The 19,086-nt window shown below is 41.8% G+C and overlaps 4 protein-coding genes across 9 annotated transcripts; all 4 read right to left on the minus strand.

Annotated features, from left to right (window-relative positions):
- Positions 1-631: 631 nt before the first annotated feature.
- On the minus strand, positions 632-2,489 carry LOC6047028 (XK-related protein 6). Its single transcript, XM_001864103.2, has one exon. It carries the CDS (start codon positions 2,177-2,179, stop codon positions 905-907), a length of 1,275 nt encoding a protein of 424 aa, XP_001864138.2. The 5' UTR covers positions 2,180-2,489; the 3' UTR covers positions 632-904.
- A 287-nt stretch (positions 2,490-2,776) lies between these two features.
- LOC119767095 lies at positions 2,777-3,692 on the minus strand. The gene is made up of 2 exons (XM_038254713.1): positions 3,142-3,692; positions 2,777-3,084 (listed from the first exon to the last, which is right to left on the minus strand). The coding sequence occupies exons 1-2, from the start codon at positions 3,631-3,633 to the stop codon at positions 2,875-2,877; spliced, it is 702 nt and encodes a 233-aa protein (XP_038110641.1). The 5' UTR covers positions 3,634-3,692; the 3' UTR covers positions 2,777-2,874.
- A 6,993-nt stretch (positions 3,693-10,685) lies between these two features.
- Positions 10,686-15,981, minus strand: LOC6047029 (double-stranded RNA-specific editase B2). Of its 6 annotated transcripts, none has more exons than XM_038254695.1 (5): positions 15,718-15,981; positions 15,531-15,566; positions 13,512-13,744; positions 12,839-13,052; positions 10,686-11,900 (listed from the first exon to the last, which is right to left on the minus strand). In XM_038254695.1, the coding sequence occupies exons 4-5, from the start codon at positions 12,951-12,953 to the stop codon at positions 11,122-11,124; spliced, it is 894 nt and encodes a 297-aa protein (XP_038110623.1). In that variant the 5' UTR covers positions 12,954-13,052; positions 13,512-13,744; positions 15,531-15,566; positions 15,718-15,981; the 3' UTR covers positions 10,686-11,121. The 6 variants fall into 6 exon arrangements, with proteins under 6 accessions (XP_038110623.1, XP_038110620.1, XP_038110629.1 ...); XM_038254692.1 differs by having other exon boundaries at positions 13,512-13,770; XM_038254701.1 differs by lacking the exon at positions 13,512-13,744.
- A 2,238-nt stretch (positions 15,982-18,219) lies between these two features.
- On the minus strand, positions 18,220-19,086 carry LOC119771141 (speckle-type POZ protein-like). Its single transcript, XM_038266560.1, has 2 exons — positions 18,999-19,086; positions 18,220-18,758 (listed from the first exon to the last, which is right to left on the minus strand). Exons 1-2 carry the CDS (start codon positions 19,084-19,086, stop codon positions 18,220-18,222), a joined length of 627 nt encoding a protein of 208 aa, XP_038122488.1.

Below are 19,086 nucleotides of genomic sequence, written 5' to 3' on the forward strand. Positions count from 1 at the left end.
GCAGCAATTATTCATCCATTTAGGGTATTGAAACCGTTTGTTATTCCACACGCATATGAGCACATAGGGTTAAACCGCGCCCAGATTCGCGTTACTTTTGATCAGATTTATCATATGCGGCCCAGAGTGATCCCATGTCGTGCTCTTCCTCACAGTACCATCGTGGGTCCCTTCTATTTCAACGGCTCGTTGATGTTGATTGTCGTCTTTGCATCCTCTTGAAACTGGTTGTAAAGTTTAAATCCTTTATAAAGAGCGGTTCTGCAGTCTGAGATCGTCAGCTCCTCTTGTGTCATACTCATGGCTTCCGTAAAGAATTGTGTAATCATCCTTTCCTTAATAAGAAAAATTAAAACAAGAGTGTTATACTCGATTCGTTGTTTCAACGACATCCACTGCAACAGTCGATCACATCTGAGGATTGGCCGCATGATTTTACTCTGTAGAACTTGCATTCTTTTAAGTAGCCGCTGTGTTCCCAAGAATGAGATTGATGAACAGTAATCGAACTACGGGGTGATAAGCGAGCTGGTGCTTCTGCCCGGTTGCGTCTACGATATGAATAATTTGTTTTATTTATGAACTACATTCAAAGTAAGGAAACGTTCGGATTACAACACGAAATTTAGTCTTATCTTCAAACGATATGCATGCTTGTATATTTCACGTTCAACCTAAATTTAATATAGTGAAGATCATCTCTGTAAAGAATGTAGTTCGGAAAAAATAAAATAAGTAGTAAATTTCATCTGAGTCAGTCTAGCAATTTCCCTTTCGTCATTTCATACAACAAACAAAACAAAACGGGACGGTTCACATCTCCTTCCTCAAACCTAAACTGGCCTACTTAACCTACCCCTTAATTCTAATAAATGTCTCAAACGTTAATTACTGCTGGTAAACTTCATTCCTTCGTATTCTCCGCGGAAGCCTCTGTCTGGGAGCCGCTCGCACTGCTCTCCCCATCCGTTGCCGCTGTCACTCCGGACCGCTTCCTCCGCCTGGACCAGATGTTCGGGTGAAAGTGCTGATAGTACACGACCAAGCACCCGATCCCAAACACGAACGGACCGATCGGGGCCACGCACAGCAGCGGCAGGTAGAAGCGCGAGTTGATTATGATCGGATTGCGCACGTACAGATAGTAGATCAGCACGCAGACCAGGTTCTCGACGCCGCACAGGCTGTAGTAGATGAGATACCGGTAGAAGGTCCGACCAACGCGGGGCAGGATGTACGTGAAGATGAACACCACGCCGAGCACGAGCGAAAACAGGAAGCTATGCAGCATCGTTTCGCTGCAGAATGGCGACCGGTCGAAGAAGAATATCCAAAGTGTCATGGTTAGGGAGTGCGCCAGGCAGGCGAAGAGCGTGTACCGTGGAAATAGACTGGCGACGATGGCGATCGCCAGGATGCGCGAGATGGTCACCGAAAAGTGCCACATGATCTGCGAGATCGTCCCGAGCCACGTTACGTGCCGTTTGTCCGGCTGGGAGAACCGATTGCAGCGATAGTACGAGGCCATGCACCAGGCGATGCCGACGATCGAGCCGAGGATCGCAAGCAGCTGGGGCCACACCATTCCGTCCTCCCCGGACAAGATGATCGTGAGCTGGAGGATCTTCTGCGGAGCCGCCTCCAGCAGGCATTCGAAAATTCGCACCAACGCAACGTCGCTGTCCTCCTGGATCATAAACTCGTAGTACTTCTTCTGCGCATCCCGATCGTTCCGGGCTTCGGCGATCTTGCTCTGGATGGCGTATGCCAGCGATTGACAGTACCGGAAGAAGAACGGGACGACGATGATGAAGGTGAGAATTTCACAGCATCGCTTGCGGACGCGCTTTTGCTCCTTCATGTCCTCCAGGTACATGTACACGGAGAGCGTGCTGGTGATCACTGCCGGCACCAGAATGCCGCACATCGTCCAGATGAAGTAGTCATGCTTGTTCTTCCGGTAGTAATCGATCGCCAGGTTGATGTTCAACAGGATGCTGATGATTCGGCTCAGAATCGAAACCACCGTCCACACGATGTCCGTGTTCGTCACGGTGAAATTCCCCTCGTCGGTGCGCGTCAGGAAATCGATCGCCGGTTTGACCACGACACTCACCGTCGATCCATCCGTCGTGGTGGTTTCCCCGAGGCACTGCTGATTTTGACCTTTTCCGTGCATTTTTTCTCTCTTCGCTCAAACTTCCCCTGAGGTCAACAGTTCAGTGCACTTGCATTAGCCAGTGGCATCTTCCTTTTTCGGCTAATCATTTGGCTTGCTCCGGCCAATCGATCGTATTTGGCCCCTTCCGCGAGTTAAGCGACACAGATTAGCGAAAAAAACAAGCAATTAAGCGGAAAGAAAACGCGTACGCTCACATCACCACCATCATCGTCGTCGTCACTGGGATTGCCTTTTTCGTGTGAGAGAATTCGCGATGCATTATTTATGTTTTCCTCCGCAGCTGCTGCTGATGCATCTGTTGCGCTTTGACGTTTGTTTGTTGTCGCGCGCAACACGCGCCGAGGCGGGTTGCAACATTCATCGAGTGCCAGCCAAACAAAGATGGCGGCGACGTAGGGTAACGGGTGCACTTTTTGACAGTCACTAGTTTGTTCAACGATCATACCATGACGAAAACCCTCCCTGCTTTCGCTTTAGTTAGTCTTACGGCGGTTTACGAATGTCACCCCTCCTAACCCATCCCTTTTACCTTTGTAATGTCCACTTCGTTGTGCATAGCGAGGTTCATGCGTCTCCGTTCAAATGCAAACACAGTTTAGAGTCTGAAACGATAACAAACTATATTGTTGCAATGAACAATAAACGAACCAATTCAGTAATCAAAATTCAATCCTAGTCAAAAGTTCAAAAAACTAATTTTGATAGACATCATCCTCGTGATATTCCACGTTGAATAGATCCTTGCAGGCGGCAGCCGCCGCATACCAGCGGGCATCCTTCTTGTTCCGTCCCTCACCCTCGTACTGGTGGCCCTCGATGTCCAGCACGTACTGGTACCACGGGTCACCTAGGTCAACATCCTCCGGCTTGGTCAGCAGCTCCCACGAGTACTTGGGGCACATCTGCAAGACCAAGAGCGAGATAAGTAACCATCAACCAAGGTCGGTGAAAACCCTTACAAATACGATCAACATGGACGGGTGCATCTCGGCGGCATTCTTCGGCAGATCCCGCAGCGGCCGGATCGACTTGCGCGTCTTGCCGACGTACGGCTGGGCAAACTTGGGCGGCGCAATTTCCTCGCGCAGGTTCGTGTTCCAGTGTTCGTCCAGTTTGTACAGCGCAAACGAAACCACGGCCGCCAGCGGAAACAGCTCCGAGCCGAACAGCAGCTCCGAGTCCAGCTCGACGGCCATCGGAACGGGAGCGTCCGGGAAGTTGAGCTCGGCGACGGTTCGGATAGCTTCCAGCACCAGATCGCGAAAGACCTGCTCGGCGATCGACGTTTTGACCTCCTTGCGGTTCGCGCAGATGGCAAAGTATCGCCGGTTGTTGTGCCACAGGAAGCCGGACGACTCGTGGCGGGGGCCGTTCTGGTCGAACGTGATGGAGCCCATCGGGTAGCCCAGCACGCTGTGGATGAGGGATTGGGCCGGGAGCGGGCGGAACATCTGGCGGCACAAGCGGGACACTTGCTGATCTGCAAGGGGGGAGAATGGGGTGCGGTGGAAGATTCGGAAGATCTGTTATCCTGCGATATTATCATTAACTTGATTTTTTTTCTGGAGCCGTGAGCAACGCGCTTCTCGAACACAGACGTGGATTCTGAATACCAATTACCAGAAAGCATACTAGCGTAGCGTTTCACAATCACTGAATTCAATTTCATGTACCAGGTACTAGGTTGAGGACTTACTCAGTTAACCATTAAGCCGATCTTATCTCAAGATCTTATATGGAATTTAAAAAAAATCTGAGTTCAATATTTTAAATGTGAAAAATATAAACAAAATCTAAATAAATTTCTTTATAACTTCAAAAGATTCAAAAAACTTCAAAATTTTCAAAAGTTATTTTTTTAATTTCAAAAAAAATAATAAAATCAAAAATAATTGAAATTTCAAAAATTAAGAATAATTAATTTTTTAAAGAATTTCTAAATTTTTTGAAACTTTTAAAATTTTTTAACTATTTAAATTTATAACTTTTTTTAAACTTTTGAAACTTGAAATTTTCGATCCTCGATCGAGATTCGAAATTAAAATTTTTAAAATTTCGGAAAATCATTAATTTTTAAGTTTTTAAAACGAGCTTCGAACCGATATTGAGATTTTCTCGATCGTCGGTCGATTGATTGTTTTGAAAAAGTAATCTAGAATACAAAAGTTTTAATAAATTTTCATTCTAACGTTCAATGATTTTTCAAATAAATCAAATATAAAAAAAAAAATCCAAAATTTCAAAACTCTTAATTTTTTTGTTAACCATTCGTTTTAAATTTTCAAGATTTTCAAATTTCAAGTTTTTTTTAATTTGAACTAAAATTTTTAAATTTTTGAAAACATCAGGGTTGTTAAGGGAAAGTCTAAAAAAAATCCGCGTCAAATCCGCGCCGACCGAAACCTCAATCCGCGCGAAACCCGTGCCATATAAAAAAATCACGACCAATATTCAAGAAATGTTATTTCCAAAGAAAAAAACTAATACAGAAAGTATTTGATAATAAAATTAAACTCGTTTTATGTTTGAAGGAATGAAAGCAAAAAATCCATTTAAAAATACATCAAGAAAAGTGTCACAAAAAAATTCTTTTTGCAAATCAGAGGGACACTACAATTATTTTGACCAATATTTTTTTTCTTTTTTTTGGGAGGGTGGTCCAGCCGCACATCGTTGATGTTGAACCCTCTAAACTGGGCCCTCGTCCTGTCACGTCCGTCAGTAGTCTTGTCGTACATTACAACTAGAATCAGATCTGCCAATGAATTAGTACACTTCGACCAAATAAACACTGACGCTGTATGGATCTGACTCTAGAATAAATGCACAGTTGTGTGTTATTCATAAGTCCAAAATGTTCAATTATTCATATAAGTCCAAATATTCATTTGCGGATAACTACCTAACTTGAATTGAATACAAGATTTAAAGCAACCTATCCAAAAGCTACTCTTATCTCAAATCCCCGACATTTTAATTATTAACCAAAAAAAACGTTTCTTTTAAAACCTGTCTGGCTTCTTTAAAAAAAAATAACAGTTGATATTTTACAAGTCGTGAATTGAAAAAGAGACGACCATTTGTTCGTCAGAATTCCAGTAGATCCTCGATTCGCAACAATGGTCGATACAATCATAATCCGACAACCGTTAGTTCAACAGATCAACGAATTTAGTCCGATATCATTTCACTATTGATTGATCGAGACTCTATGAAAATTTTGACAAATTAGAATGGTTTTTATGCTACTTGAATGAAAATCACCGATTCTGATTGAATTACTAAATTCACTGTTACTAATTTTGTCCCTAAATAACTAAAGGCAAAGTATAAAAAGTTGATATTTATAGTTAAAATCCTAAATTCTACAATCACTATTTTTTTAAACCCGCATCCTAACCTGACACCCACATTAAGATAGGGAAAAATCACATATGTAGCGGTTCATTGTACAAATGTGGTATTCCGCTAGATTTGTTTAAAAGTTATCTATCTAATAGATCCCAGTTTGTAAGTTTTGATGGTATTAAAAGTAATATTAAATTTATTGATGTAGGTGTTCCACAAGGCTCGGTTCTTGGACCATTATTTTTCATAATTTACTTAAATGATTTAGCATTCCTATCTCTTAAAGGTAAATTGAAACTTTTTGCTGACGATTCTTCTTTTCTGTATAATAACAAGTCTGCTTCCGAAAACGAAACTATTGGCACTACGCCCCCCGGGGCATGGCCTTCCTCTAACGTGGGATTTCTGCTCCAGCGCCTCTGACGAGACAGGAGAAACCGGGACCGACGTTTTACTTCACCATCCGATAGAAGCTCAGTGGATAAGGCGGGAATCGAACCCGCGTCTCATAGCATCATCGGGATCGGCAGCCGAAGCCGCTACCCCTGCGCCACGAGACCCACAAGTCTGCTTCCGTAAATGATAAAAACTTGCACGATGATCTCAAAACTCTTGTTGAATATTTCCGAATTAACAAATTAACTTTGAATATTAATAAATCAAATATAATAAATATTAAAAACTCTAATCGTTCCATTCCAAACAGATTGACACTAACAAAAAACAGTTTTCCTGATGTTAAAGTCATAGATGAATGCAAATATCTTGGAATTATCTTAGATAACAGACTTAATTGGTCACCTTATATAAATTCATTATTACTAAAGCTTAACAAAATAACTGGAATCATTTATAAAATCAAACATAAATTACCTTTAAGCGTCCTTTGTTAATATATCATTCATTGTTTAGCTCTCATCTTTCGTATATAACTGCTGTTTGGGGTAACGCATGTAACATTCTTATTAACAAAGTTCAAATTGCTCAGAACAAATTCTTAAGAATAATCTTTAACTTGCCAATCCGTAGTCATTCCGTTGATTTGTACACTAAATTCAAAAATATTTATCCTGTAAGAGGCATTTACATCATTCAATCATGCTGTTTTATTTATTCATGTTTAGCAAATCAAACTCATAGCAATACAAAATTTGAACCCTCCACTCATAATCATTTTACAAGAAACCACGATTCATTACAGCGTCCCAATGTTTCAACTTTAGCTGGCGAACGAAGTATTACGTTTAAAGGTGCTCAATTGTATAACTTTTTTTCAAACAAGTTTGGTGATTGCTTAAGCCTATCTATTTTCAAAAAACAGCTAACCAATTTCCTGTCTGAACCGGCTATCCTAGAGAAACTTCTCAAAACCTACGATTTCCATATATAATAATTTCTTTTTTTTCTTTTTCTTGCTTCCATTTCGTAACTGAATTGAACTGATACTGTTGCTCTGCTTGTTCTTTTTATCCTTGAATTATTTGATCCTGCTTTGCCTTTTCTTTCTTTTATTCCTTTTCAGATGATTCAGCCAGGAGTGTAGGAGTCCAGCTCAACCGAGCTCCTCGCGAAGATGGAGCTCTGGATCCAGCCGTGTTATTTGTATTTTGTCACTCATGTATTTATGTTTTGTATTATGTGTTTACAAAAAGAAGTAGGTTTTTGGTGCCACTGCTTTGGTGGCTTTTCCTGCCTTAAAAAAAGTAAAATAAATTCAAAAATTCAAATAAATTCAAATTCAAAAAATTCAAAAATTTCCACTATCAGAGAACCTCCTTGTCTCGATGACAGCTCTCGATGGCACTCATTATGACAAAGCCCAGGGAATTATTTTGACCAATATAAACAAAATAGAAAATTATAAACCAATATAAACAAAATTTAAAAGTCTAATCAATGAAATTTGACTTCAAAAATATATTAGCTCAAAAAAACCAAAATCTGAAATTTTAATATGATTAAATTTAAGATTTCAAAATTCTAAAAATTCAAAACCTATGAATTTTAATACAGATTATATTCCAAATTCCTCACTAAAATTTCATTCCAAAACAAATTGCATTTCCAATATTTGAAATGTTTTTTTTTCTAAAATACTAAGAATTTAAGAATTTTAGAATTTAAAAATTTAAGAATTTAAATTTTATTTGAGATTTCCGTTTTTTTGTTTTCAAAATTGTTTAAAACTAAAAAATATTTTAATTTATTTTATATATAATTTTTTTTTTAATTTTGATTATTTTTAATTTTGAATTTTTCATTAAATTTTGAATTTAGAAATTTCGGATTTTTTTTTATTACGATTTTAAATGGAAATTCAAAAAACAATAATCTGAATTTTGAAAAAAATTGATTAAAAAAAACTATTAAAACATGAATGATGGAGCATTAATTTTTGAATGTTCAAATCTTTTTATTTTTCGCCAAGAATGTTTAAATTTAGAAACATATTTCTACGGGTAAATCCCATCTTAAATTCAAAGGCAAATTGAATTTATCCACTGTAAAATTAAAAATAAATAAGGTTAAAAAAACATTACTCAAAACTCAAATGAAATTACATATTCAGAGCCGGATATATTAAGAAAAGAGTTAAGTGTAGTAATAATTTTATTTAAGAAATTCTCAACCATACATTTAAAAAATAATCTCTACATATTCTTCATCTTAATTTTTCAACGGTTCGTATTAAGAAAATACAAACAAACATTTTCAGAAAAAAAATCTATTAATATGAAATTGAAATTGCACTGAATGGAAAAAAAAACTAATTCTCGTAATTCTTGATAATATTTTTCTTAATAACTTGAAAGTAATTCTATCTATTTATTTATCAAAATTGCCATCCGCGCAAAATCCGCGCCTGAGCAAAATTAGTCAGCAAATCCGCGCCGTCCGTAACAACCCTGCATGATTCAACCACGAAAACGAAACTATTGGCACTACACCCCCCGGGGCATGGCCTTCCTCTAACGTGGGATTTCTGCTCCAGCGCCTCTGACGAGACAGGAGAAACCGGGACCGACGTTTTACTTCACCATCCGATAGAAGCTCAGTGGATAAGGCGGGAATCGAACCCGCGTCTCATAGCATCATCGGGATCGGCAGCCGAAGCCGCTACCCCTGCGCCACGAGACCCACATGATTCAACCACATATCTAGCAAAACAATGTAATTAGGCCGAAGTCGTTTCTAATGTAAGCATCAACTGACGTGAGCAGGATAGACTGTTTGTTTACACTTTTGGACTCAGCCTTTACCGATTTGGACCAAACTTGGAGGGAACGTTCAGCTATCGATAGTTAACAGAAGTCCCAAGTTTGGTGCTGATTGGACCATCCCTCTATTTTTGGCACCGCCCTCTTTTTTTACGATTTTCTCAAAAACTTTTTTTTTCTTTTAAACATAACTTTGCAACCATTTGAGCAAAAGACTTTCTTCAGGTTGCATTTTATAGTGTCCAAGGAATTCTAATCTAATCTAATCTAACACAAACGCAGCCAGTCCGATGAAAGCATGCTGGAAAGTCTTGTGATTAGATTACGCCCCAAGCACTTTTCTTGTCAATATTAATAATTGCAGTACATCCGAGAACACCCGAAAATGAATTGCAAAAATTAAAGCGGCCAGCCGTTGTGTTTACCGCAGAGAGGATTCTGTGAACGGATCACATTTCACAGAATCTACAGGGGAGGAAGGATGCGTGGACATACCGTTCCAAACGCTCCGAATCAGTTGGGGTTGGGTGTGTAAGTGTAAATTTGGCAAATAATGGGATTCGTGGAAATGGACAAATGGGGATTGGGAAAATAGAAATGGAGAAGGGGTAGGAAAGATATTTCATTTAATCAATAGAATATAATTTGTATTGGTATGGTATGAAAAAAAAAAAACTTTGCAAAAAATTATGGAAAGATCTCACCAAAACCTGGATATCTTCAATAAGCAGCTTCAATCTTCATTTTCCTGCAACCGGAATTTGACACAGCCTGACGTCGCCTCCTCTGGGTTCTTGATAGTTTTCGGTCGACGAACCGAATCAAATAGAATCTGCTTCCATTTAGGGGCTGTTTAAGTGAAGGGCATTTTATAGTGTCCAAGGAATTCGATAAAAATAAAATTTTAACCCTTAAATGCCCCCTAATGTAATATTTTTACGTTTTAAGTTTTAAAATTCAGTTTTGACCAATTGATTATATTTTTATTTTTTTTATTTTATCACCATCGTGCTCCCCGGACAATTTTACATAATAATCAACGTAAACCTCAAACTAAAATGAACTATTGGCGAGAAACATCGATTTTACTAAAAAAAAGTTTGATTTTGCGATATAAAGCACACAGGGCATTTAAGGGTTAAAATTTTATTTTTATTGAATTCCTTGGACAATTTTCTATAAAATGCAGCCTGAAGAAAGTCTTTTGCTCAAATGGTTGCAAAGTTATGATTAAGGTGAAGCCGTTGATCATTTTAGAAAAAAAAAAGTTTTTTTTAGAAAATCGTAATAAAAGAGGGCGGTGCCAAAAATAGAGAGATGGTCCAATCAGCACCAAACTTGGGATTTCTGTTAACTATCGATAGCTGAACGTTCCCTCCAAGTTTGGTCCAAATCGGTGAATGCCGAGTCCAAAAGTGTTCTCAGTTGACCTGGAATGACCCATAGAGATTTCCTCAATCGTTAGTCGTAATTTGTCGATGGTAGATCGAGAAATTACGATTGAATGATTATCTTATCTTGACAAATTACAATATGCAATTATCAACACGTACTTTAGCTTCCCGAACGCAGACGTTGATACCAAGTACCAGGATTTTTTTTTGTAGTCAAAGTAGAATTTCCCAAACACAGAGTCCAATTTCAAGTACCTTTAAATTTAATTACTTGCTGACCAAAATTATAAGTCGGGCAGGCCTACCACTCAAAATTTGAAGGTTTTATGATTTCTTGAAGATTATAAATTGAACTGTATCGACATTTTTTTTCGAGAGTCGATTTTAGTTTCAACCTATCTGACAAAAGGTTTCCTGTGCAGATAAAGTGAAAGCAAAATTTACTCTAGACTTGGTATTTCAAAAATTTGTGATACTTTCACACATAGCTCGCCCTGGGCTGTCATCGAAGACCAGAGAAAAAATAAATAATTAAACGCTTCATCGAGAGAGATACTCTTTCAAGAGACACAGTCCTATATTCTAAATCGAGTATAGTTAGATTTACTAGTTTAAACATTTCATTTTCGTCACGTCTATCAATGTGTCTCCTCTACGGGACGGGGGCGTTTGCAAAAAAACACAATCTCTTTTTGTGGTTGTTGCGTTTGCACGTCACGTCACGTGGAATACTGGGGCCCTTCCAAGATAATTTAAAACAGGGCTAGAGTGTACTGTCTACGGGATGCGTTCGTATGTGCAAATTTGTAAGGAAAGTTTTGGGATCTTAAAAAATCGTTATAAATTATGGTGATGCCCTCGGTGAGGGGCACACGATTAGCCAAAACACGGAACGCGTGTTACTACCGCGCGTTCGCAACTAATTCTATATGGAGAGATTAATTAGGTGCTAGTGTTTAGAAGAAGATTGGGGAGCGACTTAAGCCGTCGCCGCTGTTTGCTCAAACGCCACATCGAACAGCTTCTTGCACGCGGCCGCGGCGGCCTCCTTGCGGGCCATCTTCTTCGAGCGGGCCTTACCAATGAACCGCTCGCCGTCGACGGTCACTCCGACGGAGAACTCGCGCTCGGCCGGGTTGTTGGTGTTGTTCGAGCCGAGGTCCTCGTACGGGACCTGGGGGCGCATAAAGGCCAGCAGCGCCGTTGGGTGGCGAGTGGGCGCGTCCGCCGGCAGGTCCGCCTTCGTCTTGGGAACCTTCGGGGCCAGCGGGTGAACGCCGGCGGGGGTCAGCTTGACGGGGGCCTTGACCGGCTTGATGGCGGGAATTTCGAAGCCTTCGTTTTGCCACTCGTTGAACAGTTTGTACAGGGCGTACGAGGCCAGGTGCAGCATCGGCACGTCGTCGTTCTCGGAAACGTCGGCCATATCGACGTCGTCGGTGGCCGCCGTGGCATCGTTATCGCTGTTGCCGTTGGTGGCCTTGGTCGCTTCCGGCAGCTTCGCCTTGGACATCTGGGCGATGACCAGATCGCGGAGGGCCTTCTCCGAGGCACGGGCCTTGGCCAGGTGCTTGTTCGGGGCGGTCGCTTCGTAGCGCACGTTGTTCACCACGATCTCGGCGGTCGTCTCCTGGCCGTTGGTGTTGATGACGAACTCGCTCATGCCCGGTCCCTGCAGCTCGTGCAGCGCCACGACGGCGTTCTTCGGGGTGAGCAGCTTGCGCAGGCGGCGCAGTTGACGGGCCTTGCGTTCCTTTTCTGGAAGTTGTAAAGGGTTCATTAGCTATTGATGTCAACGAGGAGGTTGAGAATGTGTGTACTGGGATTTAATCATAATAGTTGACAATTATATCACAAAGCGGATTAATCGTTATTTGTTTAGCTTTGTTCGACTAATCCTCAAATTTGCGCAGTGTTTGTAATCATTTTGAAGTGAATTCATTGAAATGTTCGAAAGAGCACCGCAAAGTCAAACTAGTTTGAAAACTATTTCCTATTTTTCTTTATTTGTGTTTTGTTGATTCTGCCCAAAGTCACGCTTCCCTAACACCGACGTGAATGTCAAGTACCTATTATGAATAAATCTGGAGTTTTTTAAAAAAAAAAAAAAAGATCCAATAAAACCAAACTTCCAGTTTTTTGCTTTTAGGGTGTTTTTAAAACAGCCTTGAGTCAGGGGTATTAAAAAACACCCAAAAAGCAAAAACTTAAATTTTGTTTTATTGGACCTTTAAAAAAAATAAAAACTCCATAAATAGATAAGCAACAATGCGCTTCCCTAACACGGACGTAAATTTCAAGTACCTAGATACAATATATAATTCAGTCCAGCTGACGTTTCCGAAACACAGCATTCAAATTTAAGTACGTATAACATGACCCCTACTGGGATTTCTACGAGGGCAGCAAGAGGAGAGCCAGAACTAAACATCGCGACAAACTTCTTCTCAAAAGTTAGTTCAACCAAATATTACGCTTAGAATGAATGGCCCTCAGCTTCTTCACTTCTCTTCCCCTTATAACTGCTAGCAACCTGTCTGGAACTGTTTTGCAACCTGAGATCATCAGCTTCCCTAGTGTCATGCCATTCCGGTTATGTCTGGGCCTAAACTACTTTGACTTTTGCAGGGTTTCAAACTCAACTTGGCAACATTCCCAAGTCACTGAAAAATAAAGCATCTTTCATCATCACTTACCCAACTTCTTGCGGTCGGCCGGGCTCAGGTTCTTGCGGTGCGCAAAGATCTTGCGCATCTTGGCCCCGATGCCGCCCTCGGCCGTGTTCTCATCGCCGGAATCGGCCATCGCCATGCTCTCCTCCGGCTCGAGGTCGATCGGTTCCGACTTGGGCTGCTGCACAATGGGTTGGGCCACCGGCGGCTGCTGCTGGACGGGCTTCGCCGGCGATTGCTAAAAGGAGGAACGGAGGGTTGTTACGCGGTTATTTTTGGCTCTCGGATAGGTTCCTAGCGTCGCGTGAGTCGGACGAGGGGGGAGAAAGACGGGAAGATTCGTTTTGCTGCGTGCACTCAATTTATGGCAAGCGGCGCGGCGCATACACTCTCAAGACTCGCGCCAGAAACTACTGACACCATGACTGCAACGAGAGATTCTCCGTTGAGAATTGGTTGAGATTGTGGAGGGGTGGGGGATAGCTCTTGGTTTCGTGAGAAGTTCCGGTGGCGCACCTGTCGCTAGTTCTGTGCTGGAGATACAATGCACGCGCACGCCCATAAATCGATGTGTCGGCTGCCTGTTTCTGATTTTTGTTGCGTTTTTTTTTACTAGTCGTTTCTTACCAAACACACCACAATCGGGGGGAGAGGGGCGTTCTTGTACGTATCTAGCAGTACCGGGTTGAATACATACTCTCTTCACAGCTCACCAGCGATGTACCCAGGACGACGCAGACGAGGATGGCAGGGCCGTGCACGCGCTTCCGGAACCAGGACTACTATTCTGTTTTCCCATTTCCGCCGCGTTCGTTACTTATATATAGCTATGGCCATTTTCTGCTCCACCCGTCTTCTCCAAAAGGAGATACTGAGAGGTTCGTCGTTTTATCTGTTTTTGGGTAGCAAGTGGAGCACGTCGAATGGATTCTGTTCCCAGAACGAAAACGAGGTTTCTTGAGTTTTACGTAACAAAACAGCGAGAGAGAGAGAGAGAAAAAGTGAGAGACTTGATGCGGTGACACCACTTTGAGCGCTTTAGAATTCCTCCTGGTTTTGTTTTATGGGTTTGCAGTTGGCGATTTCTCTCTCAGAACTAATGCGCTTTGCCCTAGTTTCACAGATTCACAGCTGGCTGTCGAGCTGGTGTGCGTTTGTGGTGAGTGAATCTGGAAGCTAGCCGGAAAAGAGCCACGAGTTCTGCTTGGTGCGATAGCAGAGTGCGATTTTTGTTGTTTGCCTAATCGTTGAAGAGGGTTGTCGGTAGTGAAAAGCTTGCGAACGTTCTCCTTAAAAAAATCTACTTAGGTTCCTTTCTCTATCACGGACGTAAACTTTATGTACCTAATTTCATAGCAAGTCACTAGTGAGCAAAATTTTTTCTAGGTTATTCTGGTTATGTCTTCAACATGACATTTAAACAACTAATTTTGCAAAACTTTTGATAGGAACTTGCTTGCTCACTTCTTATTGAGTTATTTATCACTCGATGTCAGTTGAAAATGCTGTTAATGAGCTGTAATTGAATGTCAAAGTGCTGATATGGCAACATTAGAGACCCGCTGAAATTAGATGTCCTTTCCTATCTACTATGTTTTTTTTTATAGATGATCTGCGCCATCCAAGTCTGTTGTTTCATCAAGTTTAATTTGTTATAATTCCGGCGTTAGGCTCTAGAATCTATTCTCCCGGTTAATTGGGATGACTCAGCACGTGCCGAAAGTGAATTTTTATTGTCTTGCCATAACGGAGTCGTGTGTCTATTTAGAGTTCAAAAATCTTCTGTGGTTGGTCATGATGGTAGATGATCTTTTGTAGGTCTTGTTGGAATCGTCTTCATTTCTTCTTTCAGCACGTGTTGTGATGCGATTAGTTTGTCATATTTTCATACGTACTCAATTACTACAAGCTATTGATATCAGGTATCGAAATCTTATGTAGATGCTGAGCAGTGTTCCAGTATCTCGATACTTGCTGTACGGCACCGCGCCTACTAAGTTTGGTAAACCTTCCAAACAACCTTTTCCTGCTCTTGCTTCCTGTTTATATAATTCTAACAAATCCAAGCAACCTGATTTCATAACAAGCTTCTAACTTGACACCTAACCATCAAGAAAGATTCTCAACTGACCGGCCCGGCATCGGCGCATGCTTCGATCGATAACTTTTCTCCTACCAACCAAACCAAACCCGAGAGAAATAAAAATCGCACCAACTATCCGCACGACGCAGAGGAGGATTGCAGGAGTGGGAATGCTAGGGGGGGTTAGGGGAACAACACGCGCGCGCGCGCCATCTTGGAAAAGAACGGAAAAAATCTGCACGCAGCTTTCGGGGTGATCGAAAAACGCTGAAGATTTGTGACCGGCTTTTTCCAAAATCCCAACCTTGGGGTGTTCCCCGCTCGATTCTAAACCGGACAAAGTCGTTCCGTCGAAATGGCCCGAGAGCGGGGAGGGCCCACCTCCGGAGCGCGGGCACCGGTTCCGGCGGTGGAACTTCCCCTCTCTTTCGAAGGGTACTACGGTGAGGGGGGGATCGTTTTTCGTTCAACGGGGCCAGAACTGGCAGAGTGGTCCCGGGCGTGGCCGGAACGAAAGGCGGAAACGCCGCCTCCGGTGCGGCCCCCGCCCGGGACAGTCGAGCGCCGAGAAAAAATGAACATAACTATATTTTTTTGTGAGGGGGGAAAAAAGAATCAACTTGGTCTACTGACTGTGCTTCAGTCGAGTGTGTCCGTCCGGACGAGGTCCTGCCGGAAGGGGAAGAAAATCGTACCAATATGATTGTAAAATAATAAAAAACGAAAAATGAAAAAAAAAAATCGACTGCTTTCGCCAGCACAGTAGGCGATGAGAAAAAGAAAATGGCCGGCACTCATCGATCCGCAAGCCAAAAGTTACCTCTTGCTGCTGCTGGTTGCCGTTCGAGGGCACAAAGTGCTGGTTGTACTGCTGTTGGACGCGCTGCTGCTGGTTCTGGTTCTGGGCTCCACGGGCGTTGCTGCGGCGGTTCATGTTGATTTTATGCGGTTTACTTTAAACTTTGCACCAAGAAAAAGATGGCTGAGCCTCTGGGGTTAAAAAATTACAGCGGGTTTGCGAAGCACGAAAGAACACGACTGTACGCGGCCGGCGATCGAACAAGACTGTGCCGAAGCGCTGGAGCAGTGCTGGCAGATTTGTTAACAGAATGACAGATGCGAAAAAAAATACCTCACTGAAACAAAGCGGGACGAGGTGAAAGTGAAACTGGGTTTGACTTTTTTTGCTGCAAGGGAGCGTAGATTCGGTCCAAACTGCATCACTGCAAAACTACTCAAAATTGAGTTGGTGTGTTTGCATGGTTCATGAGAAAAGCATACACCCCAAGTAACATTTTTAAACTAACTAGCCACCACCAAGTTTTATTGAGGTTTTATTGTAGCATCTTGATTGCATAATAGTTGTATTTGGGCATTCATCTCAACCAACAAGCAAGAGAAAATTAAAAGGTTCTTACCTCGGTTCTAACAGGGTTTTATGCCTCGGACATAAAACCGAATTGAAATAAAAGCCGACTGGCTTTCAATCAGGTTTTATGGAAGTTTTAATAGAGGCTTGAAACCCAGATGGCAATGCCATTCCAAACGGTTTTATCGCATGCTTTGTTAAAACCTAGGATGTTGTTGCTGTCAAGTGCCATTAGGCATGTAAATAGCTCACTTAAAACCATAAGCTCCTAAAAGAGCATTTATCGCGGCCAAATAGCAGTGCATAAATATGGCGCTAAACGCGTGCTCTGATTGAATATGATTGACCACCATCTTGATTGAATTTACTGACTGAACTGAAAAATTTTATTTAAATTTGATGAAAACACACAAAAATCAAAATCAAACCATCCCCATTAACGACCCCCGGGTCTTTTGTGGTCTCTATTGCAAGTTACTGCTCGAACCTAGGAGTCCGAAGGCTTGAATGGGGAGAGCACCCAAACCTCTTTTACTCCAAGGAACCTTCCACCCCAGTGTTTGAACTGACGACCTTTGGATTGTGAGTCCAACCGCCGCCAGCGATTCCACCGGAGTAGGCTTGGTTTGGTGTGTTGTTTGTACTTTGGCATGGAAACGACTCCTACACCTGGAATGACTTAACGGCCTAACAACCAAGGCCGGGACCGACATTTTACTTCCTCATCCGATGGAAGGTTGCAGCAGATGGGAATCGAACCCAGAATCATCCGCTTACAAAGCGGACAGCGTAACTATTCGGCCACGCACTGCCACAAAACAAAACACACATTTTTGCTGAATTTCTGGTATGATTAATATAGCGATAGATGTTTACAAATATTTTGAACAACAAAGAATTGCAATAAAATATTATTTAACATTAAACACTACGATTACAAAATAATGATTTTTGATGAAGCGAGTTGAATTTTTTGGCTCTATCGCCCCTACATTTACCAATAAAATTTCAACCGCAGCTGAATTTGAGCCATCAATTGGGTCCTAAAATTAAGCTTAGATTGCTGATATTATTGTTCACAGCGATAAAGCTTATTTTTCTGAGTACAATGACCCTTTGTATGACCACAAAGAGTTTAAAATGAATTTTTAAATCAATTTTGAAAAATTAACCTCGCGGTCCTTCTTGACAGAAAAGCTCCTACTTGACAGCTCGTTCCAAGGGGACCATAGTTGATCCACCGAAAAAATGTTGTCTTGTCAAAAAATTTGTTTGCATTAAAATGAAAAAAAGTGATCAGAAATGGTTTTTTATCGTGTTTTTTACCGTTGTACATAAAAATTAACATAGGACTTTAGTACCCAATTGCGAGAAATAAGCTTTCAAATTATTTGGATTACCTCTAATATCTATCATTTATCATCGCCATTTTTGGCAACCATCTCCATAATTTCATTTGGCAAGACGAAGACTTTTTTTGCCAAAATAAAACCTATTTGTCATAAGACGTTTGAAGACGTATGAAATGCCATTTTTTCATAACTCCTGACTAGGTTTTAACAAAGGTTTTATCAAGGCTTTGAGGATGTTGTTAGGATTCAGTTGTAAAGCCTTGAACTCCTATGTAGGTTTTATAAATAGGTCGTAACAACCTTTTGCGGAGGTCCTTTTGGGTTTTAAGTTCTGGGGTGTTTGTTACGACTAAGGGGTTTTAATGTTGGTTTTGGCTGATAGGTTTTATAGCGGTTGTGACAGCTTTGATAAAGCCTAAAATGTTAATTGAGACGCTCTGGATTGCTTCCGCTGCTGCTGCTGCTGCCCATTTGAAATATTTCTTGACCGATTCCTTCCGAAGTGCATACACCGCTTTTAGCGGTAGGTTTGGAGTTCGAATCGAAACAAAAACATCACTTTGAAATTTTAGAAAAAACTTTACTACCACAAAAAGCAACGTCAAATCTCAGTCATGGCACTCAAAATGGCCGCCACCAGGTCCGGATGAGCGCCGTTGTAGTCCATCCAATCGGTACCCTGCATCGACTTGATGTTCTTGCAGATAAACTGAATCGACTGCTTCTTCAGCTCGTCAGCGTGGTGCAAATCGGCCAGCGCCAGTGTTTTGAGCACCGTATCCTTGTTGATATGGCCAAGCAGATGATTTTCACAAATCTTCCTCAGTCGGTCCACAGCGTATTTGTCAGCAGCGACCAGCAGTTCGTGGGGCATCTCCTTCAGTCGTTCGACCTTGCCAACGTAGACGTACCGAAGCATTTCTTTGAACACCTCCGGTTTGATGTCGTCGACCGTGAGGCGGTTCTGCGTTGATTCTTGCATTCCACTCTGGAACATGGCTGCAAAAACGGGACTTCGAACCGAGAGGATCGCCTTTTGGGCGTAAAACTTTTCCGACCCAACCTGGATCGTTACATCACTGAGCGTCTCGTTGGACAGCAGGCTCAGGAAGTTTTCCACTAGCTGAGAATCCTCCGGTACTGGATCCTCGATCAGCGAAAATTTCAATCGAAAAGTGAGTGTGTCGTTTCGAAGATAACAGTTTTTCAATACTTCGCTAGCTAAGGTTAATTGTCCAAGTGTTGAACCGGGTTTAGTTAATCCAGTTATCTTATTGCCGTTGTCTAAATCCACTTCAACATTCAGAGAAGCATCGCAGGAATCGATCAAAGTCGAAAAAGTAACTGAATATCCCATAATATTAATTCCTCGTCGATTACAGTAAGTCCGTTCACTTTTATTAACAACGAGGACGTACTGCCAAGCCACTTCGCACCCACTGCTGTGTGAGGAATATCCATAAAACAT

Source organism: Culex quinquefasciatus, chromosome 1, assembly GCF_015732765.1.
Source record: "Culex quinquefasciatus strain JHB chromosome 1, VPISU_Cqui_1.0_pri_paternal, whole genome shotgun sequence".
NCBI classification, from domain to species: domain Eukaryota; kingdom Metazoa; phylum Arthropoda; class Insecta; order Diptera; family Culicidae; genus Culex; species Culex quinquefasciatus.

Coding starts and splice junctions, on each gene's coding strand:
- LOC6047028 (XM_001864103.2), bottom strand. CDS start 2,179: ATGCACGGAAAAGGTCAAAATCAGCAGTGCCTCGGGGAAACCACCACG.
- LOC119767095 (XM_038254713.1), bottom strand. CDS start 3,633: ATGTTCCGCCCGCTCCCGGCCCAATCCCTCATCCACAGCGTGCTGGGC. Junction 3,085..3,141: donor CGTCCATGTTGATCGTATTT/GTAAGGGTTTTC, acceptor TTGGTCTTGCAG/ATGTGCCCCAAGTACTCGTG.
- LOC6047029 (XM_001864104.2), bottom strand. CDS start 15,831: ATGAACCGCCGCAGCAACGCCCGTGGAGCCCAGAACCAGAACCAGCAG. Junction 13,053..15,717: donor GCAACCAGCAGCAGCAAGAG/GTAACTTTTGGC, acceptor TCCTCCTTTTAG/CAATCGCCGGCGAAGCCCGT. Junction 11,901..12,838: donor GGCCGACCGCAAGAAGTTGG/GTAAGTGATGAT, acceptor TACAACTTCCAG/AAAAGGAACGCAAGGCCCGT.
- LOC119771141 (XM_038266560.1), bottom strand. CDS start 19,086: ATGTTTTATGGATATTCCTCACACAGCAGTGGGTGCGAAGTGGCTTGG. Junction 18,759..18,998: donor TAAAAGTGAACGGACTTACT/GTAATCGACGAG, acceptor TCGAGGATCCAG/TACCGGAGGATTCTCAGCTA.